General features: G+C 38.1%; 1 protein-coding gene across 1 annotated transcript; it reads left to right on the forward strand.

The window, feature by feature from the left end:
* The first annotated feature begins 4,002 nt into the window (after window positions 1-4,002).
* On the forward strand, window positions 4,003-12,224 carry LOC145468854 (lactadherin-like). Its single transcript, XM_081452545.1, has 8 exons — window positions 4,003-4,177; window positions 7,319-7,433; window positions 8,784-9,000; window positions 9,449-9,599; window positions 10,341-10,540; window positions 10,924-11,067; window positions 11,153-11,306; window positions 11,745-12,224. Exons 1-8 carry the CDS (start codon window positions 4,114-4,116, stop codon window positions 11,987-11,989), a joined length of 1,290 nt encoding a protein of 429 aa, XP_081308671.1. The 5' UTR covers window positions 4,003-4,113; the 3' UTR covers window positions 11,990-12,224.
* Window positions 12,225-12,229: the final 5 nt, after the last annotated feature.

A 12,229-nucleotide genomic window follows, 5' to 3' on the forward strand; every position in this document is an offset into this window, starting at 1 on the left:
TCTTCGTCCAAAACTGAACTGAAAAGTTTTTTATGGGTTCATATAGGTCTCATTCAAGCAGTACGGTATACTGACCATGGAACAGTACGACGGTCAAACAATCGTATAAAAAGTTGTAATTTCGCCCCGTTCTCGCGCTAACCGATCGATTGCCACGCAACATTTTATCAATCATTAAATAATCTAAGAATAACTTCTTTCCAGACTCGCAGATTCTCAAGAGAAAAAACGAACTGAAACAGTCTTTCTTCAAGTATCCTTCTCGTTAATTTTCTTCTCTCCCTGTTTCTTTTACCCGGCACGCAATCATAAATTGATTGATTGATTAATAAACAGCAAAGAAGACATTAAAACAAAGCCAAGTTTTGCCTTTACTTAGCGCATGTGTACGCCCGTTTTAACCCGTTAAATATCTCATCACTGAGCTGTCCATACGGCTGCCAGGATTTCCGCCACGTTGTTGTTTTTTTTTTTTACCAAAATTCTGCTTTATGATATATCAGGATATTTGTTCTTGAAAAGACTATTTAAAGTAGTTGTGTGTTCCAGTATTCGAGCTTGGTTGCCTGGAAACCTCGGGTCATGTGGAATTGCACGTCTCCGTTAGGACAACCGAGTCACAAGAATCGAGATACTTAACTTTGTCAAATTTATCTTAATTCTCGCTGACTTTGCTTTCGTTATATGTTACCAAGATACCTTAAAGATCCTTAAAATTTCCAAAAAGCCCTGGGCTTCGTATTTCAATTTGCTGGATAAATCGTCAAGGTATTGGCAGCAGGTAGGAGAGAGACATCTAATCGGAAAAGTAAAAAAACTTGTACGTTTGAAAGAAAATGGTACGAACCATTTTACAACTTTAAAAAGAATAGGTATAAAAGAAAATATCGTATGGTACAAGTGTCTCAACATAAAATGATGAATCTCTAAAGTAACCCAAGTTAAGTTACATACTTGCAGTAAAATGTACAGCACGGCCGCATCTCTTACATACATGTGTTGAATGAAACGACTCTGAATTATAATCAAACAGAGACAACAGTTATAACGAAAAAGAAATGTCATTCATTCAAAATGATGGGAAATCATTGTGATCTGTATTCTGTATATTACTTTGTGCTGGTTCTTTACGGAGTTAAATCTATGAGCTTTTTTTTCAATGGCATATAATAGCAGGGCTTTCTATGCCTGAGATTTGTGAGGCTTCAGGATATTTTATATGGTGGTAACAGACGGGCTGACGCCCGAATCGTCAGTGGCATAGCTTTACATTGGCGGTCAATTTCTATAACAATGTCCAAGTTGAAAAAGAGACGATTTCAAGGTTTTGCCTTGTTCGCTAATACAGCAGAACAGTTTTGCTAGAAACCATTCCCCTTATCATCAGACAAAATTTCCTCCTAAGAAGTCGCGGAATGACGAATCGGTCTAACAAATAGGTCCGCAAATAGGAATGAACGCTGGACTTACACAGGTTACTTCCAGGCATGGACTCTGTCTCGGAAAGGCCTATAAAGACGAAGTTTGCTTCTAACGGTTAGGACGTACTACCTGGCCGAAAATAAACATACGCATTTCTCGTGGTGACGGGGTGGGGGGCAGGGAGAGGGGAGGAAAGAAGAGTTAAATTGACGGGAAAGTGACACGGAAATTTCAATTTGTTATGACATCGGAAACAAACGTTTTTTTTGGGAGCCAAAACCTTTCTGTGACATTCATTAGGTCGGGTGGTGTTTTAAGAAACACTTTCGGGCTTAAGGTGAGGATTAGCGCATTTTATTGTGTCTATATGGAGTATCTTAGGGCATATTTGGACGTCTTATATTTATGACACGGGTATTTTAGGAGGTGTTTCAGTCTAGGCGCCGTCTGCACCTCCTCGTCTGTGTTATTATCTTTTTTTATCGTGTGTACACATGCTTGTCGCCTTTTTCCTCTGGGTATAAGATTCCTCCTGAAAAGGAAAGCTAGTAATATATCAAGTCTATTAATATAGCTTGTGGTAAGGGTTGCCTGTATCCGGAAAGGTTCCAGTTATGTTAAAAGAAACTTACACCAAGGACGTACACATACCAATGACATGCCAGTGGTATTAATCGGATTGAGGCGGGAATTCCATTTTGCATCTTTTTGTGGAACAGTTAAGTTTGTGAGGTCAAGAATACTATATCCGGATCGAGTACAAAAATAAAACTTTTATATTCTTTTGGGAACTCAAAGGAAAATGATGTTGATAGATAGAATACAATCGCTCACTACTATCCTGCACTGAATACGCGGGGGAATAAGTATCAGTTAATGACGACATTTTCGTCACCGGCGTTGCTAAGCAACGTGACGTATACTTATTACGTTATGCTGGCGCGCCTGGTTGCGCAGTACTGGTACTCGTGAGTACTCGAGCTTGCTTTTGATTGGGTGACAAGATTCGGAAAAACTTTGAAAGGGTGACTCAACAAAGATTTTCCAAAAAGAACAGTTGTTTCCGGGAATGAAACGACATTGCAGTGTTACATGTTGTGGGGAAAATAACATGCTAATTACTCCGTCATATGATCCTGGTCAGGACAATTTAAAGAAATTTAGTAAGTAGGTCATTTTTAATTTACCTTCAATATTGATTCAACGTTGTTTTTCCGGCTATTTTCCGGCGTTGTACGATATATACATAATACCGAAGATTTTTTGTTGCGCCTTACACAAGGTCCGTTAAGGCTAATACATTGTTATAAGCAAAAATTTCTCCGGTTTTAATTTCCGGAAGGGTGAAGTACTTAGCAACCTCGTTTCCAGGGTCTTTTCCCTGGCAAAGTACTTAGTACTTAGTACTTAATGCTTAGTTCATTATAGATACCCTGCGGGAGTAAAATGCTTTGCCCAAAAAAAAACAAGAACTCTAACGAGGCTGGAACCTAGACCTCTCGATCTGATATTTGTAAGACTTTTATGGTTAGGGTATGGAATTTTAGTTATCAGTTAAATACTCGGCGATTTCTGAGCTACCAGTTCAAATTTGAGCCCATTTCTCAACTCATGCAACTGACTGCAACTTTCGGCCAACGTTCTCTAGTTATAATAATAATAATAATAATAATAATAATAATAGTAATAATAATGATGATGATGATGATGATATTGACTTTATTACCGTGTCAGTTACATCTAGCAGTGGAGAATCCCCACTGCTAATAGGGGACACCTAACAGAACTATCTAAAAATAATATGCAGAAAAGTCCTATAAGAGAAATTAAAATTATGAGTTACAAAGATGGCAGCCACTGCATCCATCTAGGATGTTGTCTAGATCTAGTCTCCGTACGTGGGTCTTAAACTGCTTGAAATTTTTGTCTAGTTCCACAAGCCTAAAGCCAACTATAAATTTCTAGCATTATGAGCACAGCTAAATACTTTTATTTTCTTACATGCAGTAAGGGCAGAATCCAGACTATTGAAAATTGCCGCTCCCGCACGATTGGTCAAAACATGTCACGTGACACGCGAGCTGAGCGAAATGAATAAAGTTGAGAGAAAGCAAGAGGTTTGAAAAAACATGTTCAAAATCATAAAGTGAGTTGAAAAAATGAAAAAAAATACTGAACTAAATAAAAATGAAATAATTCTGATTCAACAAAGGAAAGTTACTAATAAGCTAGCTCGGTGACTGCCAGAATACTCGAAAAAAACGAGTAGCTAATAGTTTGGCAAATTACTTAGGTGAACGGATTTCCGATGCTCTCCGGTATCTTCTATCATTCCAAAGTAGAAGCTCAATTTAATGGAATGATAGCTGAGGAATGGTTGGATGTTTCTATGATAATTTTGACCTCACGTTAGTTTCCAAGTCTGTACTTGGTAAGTAAGATTGACTGTTTACCGAAGAAGCTGCCTTATATTTTATCTTTTCATAAAACATCACGTAATTGAAACTAGCGCGCATACCAAAATGAGACAGAACGGTAATTGACGAAGATTAATTATCTCTTTATTTGTCCGACCAGTCGGCTAGCATTACACAACGACCTACAACGAAAAGGTTACAGAAAAGGACTCGTTTTGTTTCTTCACAACTCGCCAATTATAAAAGGATAACCTGGACTATTGCTACGGAATAGATGGCTGCATCTACAGGCGTTGTTATCGCTTTTATTCTTTCCTTCATCCACCATGTTGAGTCTGGTGAGTACAATCGAGTCTTGAATGACTGTCTCTTAGATGGTTTTAGAAGTGTGCTTAAATAAGACTAAATAATATCTTAAAACTAAACCGAAAGTGCAGTGGAAAATCCCTACATAATCTACTAAAGAACACATGAGAACTCTGAACTCATTCTATATTTTGATAACATTGAACAATAAACTTCATCAGAGATCAACATCAACATTATATTATATATACCTTCATTCTTACACAAAAAACATGTAAAATGTGCATCTTTAAGCTGTGAAGAAGGTCTTTCAATTCTATTCTAGTAAGAGATTCATATCATTTGTTACTACTGATACAATTGGGACAAGTTGACTGTTTATAAGTTGCAGTGACCGTGAGTGAATTGGCCGATAAATTGCTGCAGTGAATCTTCGTTCCTGTTTTGGAGAATGAGAACGGACCTTCGCCGATTGCGCTTCGAAAAGCCGCGATAAAATCGTCAAATATACAACAAAGGATCATTTAAAACTCGAATACTATATTTGAGATGTTTGTATGATTTGTAGTTGGTGGCTGAGCAGAGTTTCCCTGCCCTTTTGTAGACTGATTCCGGATCGATAGTTCCTTTGATAACCGGTTTTTCCTCTGCTAACAACAGAGGATTACAAAGAGATTAGTCACCTTGTTAGAGGTTCTCTGAAGTCAATATACTTGTCAACCTTAAAGTGCTACGTTTTCTTACAAAGGTTGTTACAATCAGGGAGTATATAATTCCTTGCGAAACAAGTGCTTTGCCGGTTTATGTAAACAAAAAACCCAAGTGCATCGTTTAAAACAATTTCAGAATTATTTACGCGAAACCGAACATAACTTTGTTGGGCTGTAATGGACTTTAAATTTTAACGACAATGCCATACACACAGAAAAAAAACAACAGAAAACATTTTGATATTTCATTGCCTGTTTTTAGGTTTTTAATCAGTGATTTTATTCGTGATAAGTAGAATAAGAATTAACTTGAAATATTTCGTCATGTTCTAAAATGCCTTCTGAATTTATGAGATAAGCAAAGCGTTCTTTGGGCGGCGCGTCATTTGAAATCTCCAAATGATTAATTATGTGTAAATTTGGACGTTGCATGCTTTCCCGAGCGGCAGACATAAAATTGCCCCGGAAACCACTTTGAGATGGACTGTCAAGGAACAAGATTAATGATTATTAATTACTGTCAACGGTCTAACCTTGGAAAACACTTGCGCTGTCAAGGCAGGTCACGTCATACATTTTCAGGATTATCACTGTATCACTGTGATGATCTACTGAGTTAGACTAATTGTAAATCATGGAATTTCAACAATTAATACCTGAAGTAGAGGATAAGAAGCATTGAATGATGTTTTAATAATGATAGTTTTTCATTTGACACGCCTGTCTTTAGCTTCTGGAGAAGACTTTTCTGAACACAGGGGTAGGAATGGACACGCCTTCATTGAATATCAGTTCACTTTATCATCTTCTCGAATATTTTAACTTTATATAAATTAACTTTTACAGGATAAAATACTAAGTTAAGTTGAAGGAACGAATAAAGATATTGCAAATCGGTGTGAAAATTGGATAAAGTACGAAAAAACTCTGGCTTAAATCGCCCGGTAATGACAAGTAAAAATTTGGAATTGAAGAGGTTAACCGTTCTCGAAAATCAGTTTTCTTCGCTCGAAATTGGAGTATTCCACTTACTTATGCACCGCTGTCTGCAAAGGTAAAAAAATTCTGAAACTTGGGAGGAAGAGTTCTAAACCGTATTCATGCTAATTACGAATCATTGAACGAGCAGAGCTTGAAAATAAGTTAAAATTCCGTAGGCAACTGACCGAATTGCCTACCTCTAAATTACTACTAAACATAAGCCTGTGAAAAACAGGTCGTTTATTTTGAGCAGACTATAGCTACTTATCATTTATTTATTTAGTGAAGTAATAACTTGCCGGTGACCTATAACTTAAGCTACTTGTGAACAAAAGGCCTTTAAATTGTTTGCAGAGGTTTGAGTAGTGAAAATAAAGTGTGCACATCTTTATCAAGACAGCAAATGGATAATGAATGGCAATTATTAAAGCAGGAGTTTAACTTTCCTGGGATCCACGCCGTTCTCTTTTCAGGAGACTAAATAAAACTGCATGAGAGAAAACCGTCAGCTCTTTGAAATGTTCGCATCCTTTACCACGGCTTCGTTTCCTGGCTAGCGCTCTGCTCAAGAAGTGAAAAGCTCGCTGAACAACTTTCTACCTAATATAACTTAGCTTTCCAACTGAACTAGACATTCCTTATTAATCATCCCACGTTGAGGACCTTTCATAACAGTCATGGAAAATTATTTTCGAATTCGCCGTACTCAAGTCAAAAAGAGAATTTGTGTTTCGACGGAGGTAAATGTTTCACTTGATAGAAAGTGAATTCCCAAGACTAGTCGGAAGACTGCCAGGTTCCAATTTCGCGAGATAATGGTTCAATATGTCCCGTTTTGGCACAGAGAAAATACTGACTTTTTTCTACGTTCTGAGAATAAACTTTCGCATGTTCTCACTGACATAATTGTCGAAAATAAAACACTCGCGAAAAGAAAAAACACAATAGTGATCAATTATTTATTGGAGAGCTTGAAAAAATAAATCAAACTCTGGCACTTGAACTGTAAATAACTTGTGGAATACCAGTCATAGCTCAATCTAGATTCATTTCAGATACGCCTACTTTGTGATACCGCAATAGAACGGCTTAACATATGGCCCTTGTTGTACGTAAATCATAAATCAACTGTGCGGGCCTACATTCGATCTCTATGGGGCTGCAAAACTACTCAAAATACCTACTTATCTCAATACTGTTTTTTTTCCCCTTGGTAAATTTGATATTTCCGCACATTTTCACTTTCTAGCTTTGAGCGCGTATTATGGAGGTCGTTGATCGCACGTAGATCGTGAAAAATTTCCCACGTCATGTTTCTTAAATCATCATTCGTAGTTCTTTTCAGTATTTCTTAACCTTAATTACCCTCATATTTCTTCGTGATTAATGATTGTTACGTTTTTATACTTTTCTAGCTCAGTTTACTAAAGATTCGAGGCTTATTTTGTTATAAAGTTAATGGTGTTTTATTCCATTGTACAGACTGTAATCTTGCCTTGGGAATGGTCACGGGCGACATCCGGGACTCTCAGATTACTGCCTCGTCTTCTAACTCGGTGTGGACGCAGCCTTTTGCCGGCAGACTCTGGAACAAAAGGTGAGCGGGAACCAGTGTGATGTTTAGTACAGCACGCAATGTTTGTGAATTCCTTGGTTGGATTTTAATAAGATCTCCATGTTTCTTTTGCTTCAAAAAACCCAAAGCATTTTAACCGAAAAATTGCGTATTTTTTGTTGAATTCACCAACAAATACCTCGCAAGATGAAAGTCCAACTTACCACGTTAAAGCATTGCATGCTTAATAGTTTTCATTTTAGCGGTCACACACTAGCTAGGATTTTATTTACAGGCGAGACTTAAAAGTTTGAATCACCTTTCACAGCAAAATAAACATTACAACATCAAATTATTGCACACTTGGGTTTCGTGCACAAAAGTTGTAGCTCAATGTAAAGTACTGCTCAATGGCATTCATTGGAATGGTCACACACTAGGGTTTCATCAACAAACGTTAAAGTTAGGTTAAAACCACCTTGTACAGGAGAATATACAGCACCACATGAAAATACTGCACAACAGCTTTCATTTGAACGGTCACACACTAGGGTTTCATCCACAGACTTCATAGTTAGAACCACTTTTTACAGCAGAATAAACAATACCACATGAAAGTACTGCACAATAGCTTTCATTTAAATGGTCACACACTAGGGTTTCACCTACAAACTTAAAATTAGAACCACGTTACAGAGTATGTGATAGTACTTCGTGAAAGTACTACTCAATAGCTTTCCTTTGAAAGGTCACACACTCGGCTTTCATCCACCTTATTAATAGATAAGCATACACTTTCACGGAATTTTGATTTGTTTTGGCCACGTATAAAATTACCTTTAAATTGAAGCAAACTTGAAAATAATAGTTTACTAAGATAAAAAAACACCCAAAGAAAAGAAACAAGGATGGTTAAGGGTGGAGAAGATTAACACGGATTCCAAACGACGAACTTCAACAATTTATCAGGCTAAACTTTTCAAGATGTCCAAACCGTGACGTAGCTTCTTTAAGTACTTTAAATGCCATCATAGGATAGAGCATTTTACAACTGAGTGTCGTAAAACCAAAACCAAAGCAATTACTCCAGCAAATCACAAAGGACGCAGACAATTCAGTGAACCAATCAAAAACTCAAAGTAATTACATGTAGCTGACGCAAAGCGCGAGAAAACGAGTGCGAGTGAGCTTGGTTTTACTTCTGATTGGACGAAAAAGTGGCGCGAGTTTTTTAAGCCAATCGTGTAGCGTAGTTGGTGCAAAATCAGTTACTTTTCGACACTCAAATGAAAACCGCTCTAATGTTAAATTAATTAACCCCGCGATGTTGTTTCTTTCGCTTTGAAAGATGAACAAACTTACTAACTGGTTCTTCGTGTTTTCCCGGTGTAGACGTATTCAGCACCAGACCTTTGGTGGTTGGTGTGCGATGGACTGGGACGATAATCCATACTTGCAGATTGATTTCGGCCAAGAAACAGTGATAACAGGCGTGGCCACGCAGGGCTTAGACTATCCACTGGGGAACTGGGTCAAAAAGTATTCGTTAAACTACAGTTGTGACGGCGGAGTGAGCTGGAAAACATATCAAACTTTTGACAAACACACGGTAAATATCCATATTCAGACAGCATTGCCTCTAAGAACAACAACAGCAACAGTAGCATAAAAAGAAAATCATTCAAGAATTGAAGAAAACAGAAACATGTGGAAATACTTTTGAACCCGAAATATGCATCACAGTTATTCAAGGTGGGAGCAATGGAAAAAACAAACAAGAAAACAAAAACTAAAACAAAAGCCAAACTGGTTCTCTAAGTTGTAAACCTACAGTGTTAGAAGGAATCTGAGTCCACTAATTTACGCCCTTGTTTAAAATTGTTTTAAACATTGCAACAATGTCAACAAAACAGAAGATACAGGCAATATCATGTGAAAATGAATTGAGTGGTCAGAGCCCAGTCTGTCATAATCTGAGAGACTCCAGCTTCTATAGGAGACGAGAGACCATTTCAGACATGTAACAAATTTCTAACGACATGCTGAATTTTTCGTAGGCACTGAAGGGAAACAGCGATGACAATTCCGTCGTGACAAACAAGCTAGATGAGGCTATCATAGCACAAGTGATAAGAATCAGAGCATTGGAATGGAATGCACACGGCACCGCGTGCATGAGAGTAGAAGTTTATGGATGTAGCACGAAAGGTAAATTCAGATGAGTCCATAACTAGGAGATATCGCATCTCTGACTCTGAGTCTCTGCTAATCACATTCATGAGTGGGTTATTTAAAAAAAAAAAAAACAGTTTCACTGAAAGAATTTAAAAAACAAAATACAATTCTATCTTAATTTTTGTTTGATGAGCTCAACGATTGGTTGAAAGAACGCATGCAAAGTGCCCTTACCAATCCTGGTGAGTTTGATCAACCAATCAGGATGGATCAATGTTTAAACTAGCCATGACTAGGCTGACGTGCGTTTTCCCGCGTTTGGGACGGGTTGTATGTTGTCCTGCCTTTAACCTGTTTTATTTCCCCGCGACAGACAAAGCTTGCATGTTTCCTCGCACTTGGCAAGGATACCATGTTTTTCCTCGCTTAGTGCGGGCCGCATGTTTTCCTGCCTTTGATACTTGTTAGATTTTTTTACGCGCCTGTAATTAATGCCTGCGTGCGCATGTTTCCTTGCACTTGGCACGGGTGGCATGTTTTCCTGCGCTTGACACTGGTGTTGCAAAAGCGCCTCGAGTTCTGATTGGTTTATTTGGTCATTTACATTTGCTGTGATTGGTCAGATGGCACTTTGGTGTCCAGCCTTTCAAAGCATGTTGGTATTCCAGAGTGTTTTTTTTGGTATTTCAGATGGTTTAAACGTATGGGTTAGTGATTTCAATAAATCAACACAAAGCACTAAGTTGATTCTTCTTTTCACTAATCCTTCGACAGACGGTCGCTACAAGGACTGCCGCGCTGCAGCAGGATTGGAGAAAAGGCAAATACCTGATGAACAGGTTTCTGCGTCCAGTTTTATCAAGGGACACCACCCGTCACAAGGCAGGCTCAATAACGAGGTCAAACAAGTCAATGGTTCTACATTGTGGGGGAGCTGGTGTGCAAAGACTGAAGATGTGTTCCAATACATACAGGTACCAGTCCACACATCGTTTATGTGTCAAACTTCCAACAACTGCAAAGAAAGCTTCGCTCATTCAAGATAAAGAATTGAATTGAACAAAGAACAAATTGCAGTTGGTATTTAGCAATTTTTCCAAGACACAAGGGTGGAATTTGAAACATTCTGCCCGAATTTTACAATTTGAGATTAAAACCTGGTGCATGTGAAATTCATGATAGCATCACTTAAATAGCTTAAATATTAAATGCACTAGTATAGTAATTTTTTAACAAAGCTACACAATTATTTGTAGTCTCCATTGATATAAATGTGTCTTTTGACTTTTAACGTTTCGAAGTCATGTTTATGATATAGCCCGTGAAGGTTTTAGTAAACATTTTACCATTTTCGCAGGTCGACTTAAAAAAGGTTCGGAACATCTCTGGCGTTGCGACTCAAGGTTCTTCGATGGGGACCTGGGTAACAGAATATACGTTAAATTACAGTTTGGACGGCTTACTGTGGGAAACCTACAGCAATCACTCTGGGAAGGCGAAGGTAAGAATAAGAGACAACGATATCTACTAAAATGCGACTTTCCCACTGTCGAGGTGCTGCAGCAAATTTTGTTATTGATTCACAGGTGTTCCGTGGAAACTGGGACGAGATGACAGTTAACAAGAACATGTTTGAGCGGCGAATCAGAGCTCGTTTTGTTCGATTTAACCCGAGGGCCTGGAGACTACTCGGTCAAATATGCATGAGGGTGGAAATTTACTTGTGCCAGGTTTACCAAGGTACGTTCCTTATAAAATCGAACCCAGCCCCTACTCTAGTGTGAAAATTCAACATGGCGGCAACCGAGTGTTCCCTCCACTATCATGTATTAAAATTAAGACATATAAAGTAAGAAATAATGGTGTAAAGTAGCTATTAGTATTGCAAGTAGTATAATGCAACTGGTTTAGTATCGTAAACAGTGTAAAGTAGCTGCATAAGTATTGTAAGTGGTGTAGAGTAGATGTGTTAGTATTGTAAACAATGTCAAGTATTGCAAGTAGTGTAAAGTAGCTGTGTTCTATTCTACGTTGTGTCAGTAGATGTACTGTAAAGTTAGTCGCTAAGTATCAGTATTTTAAATAATGTAAGTAGATGTATTGTATAAAAATATAAGTTTACTAAAGATGTATTAAAAAGACTAACTCAAACATATTTACTGCTTATGACCACTGCAGGATGTTCCAGGACGACAGACCCGCTTCCAAAAACGACGGCTGCAGCGTCCTCATCAGATCAGACACACACTGGTTTAGGAGCTGTCACATCAGATAAGACAATAAACACATTCACGCAACCGGAAAACCCGAGATTTTCAAAGGAAGTCAGGAGAATTTACTCAAACGGAGTAAGAAACACAGCGACTTACCCCGTGTGGCTAGCGACTGTATGGTTAATACTGATAACGTTTGTTATGAAATAGCTGTTACAGGTGCATTGGCTCGAGTCGTGCCCAGACTTCCGCAGATGACTAGCGCTACGGAGCTCGCTTTCTGATAAGCGGCGAACAAGCGGCAAAGCATTGAATTGATCATAAAAGCAAATTTAAATATTGCGGAGTAAGGGAACCTACGCTCATCGACAGGTGGTTATTTCGTTAAGGCAAAGAAAAGAGACAGCTTAAAACGAAAATTAGCCACAAAAGGGATTTTTATAAAAAAAA

This window comes from Orbicella franksi, chromosome 14 (assembly GCF_964199315.1).
Source record: "Orbicella franksi chromosome 14, jaOrbFran1.1, whole genome shotgun sequence".
In the NCBI taxonomy this organism is placed as follows: Eukaryota; Metazoa; Cnidaria; class Anthozoa; order Scleractinia; family Merulinidae; genus Orbicella; species Orbicella franksi.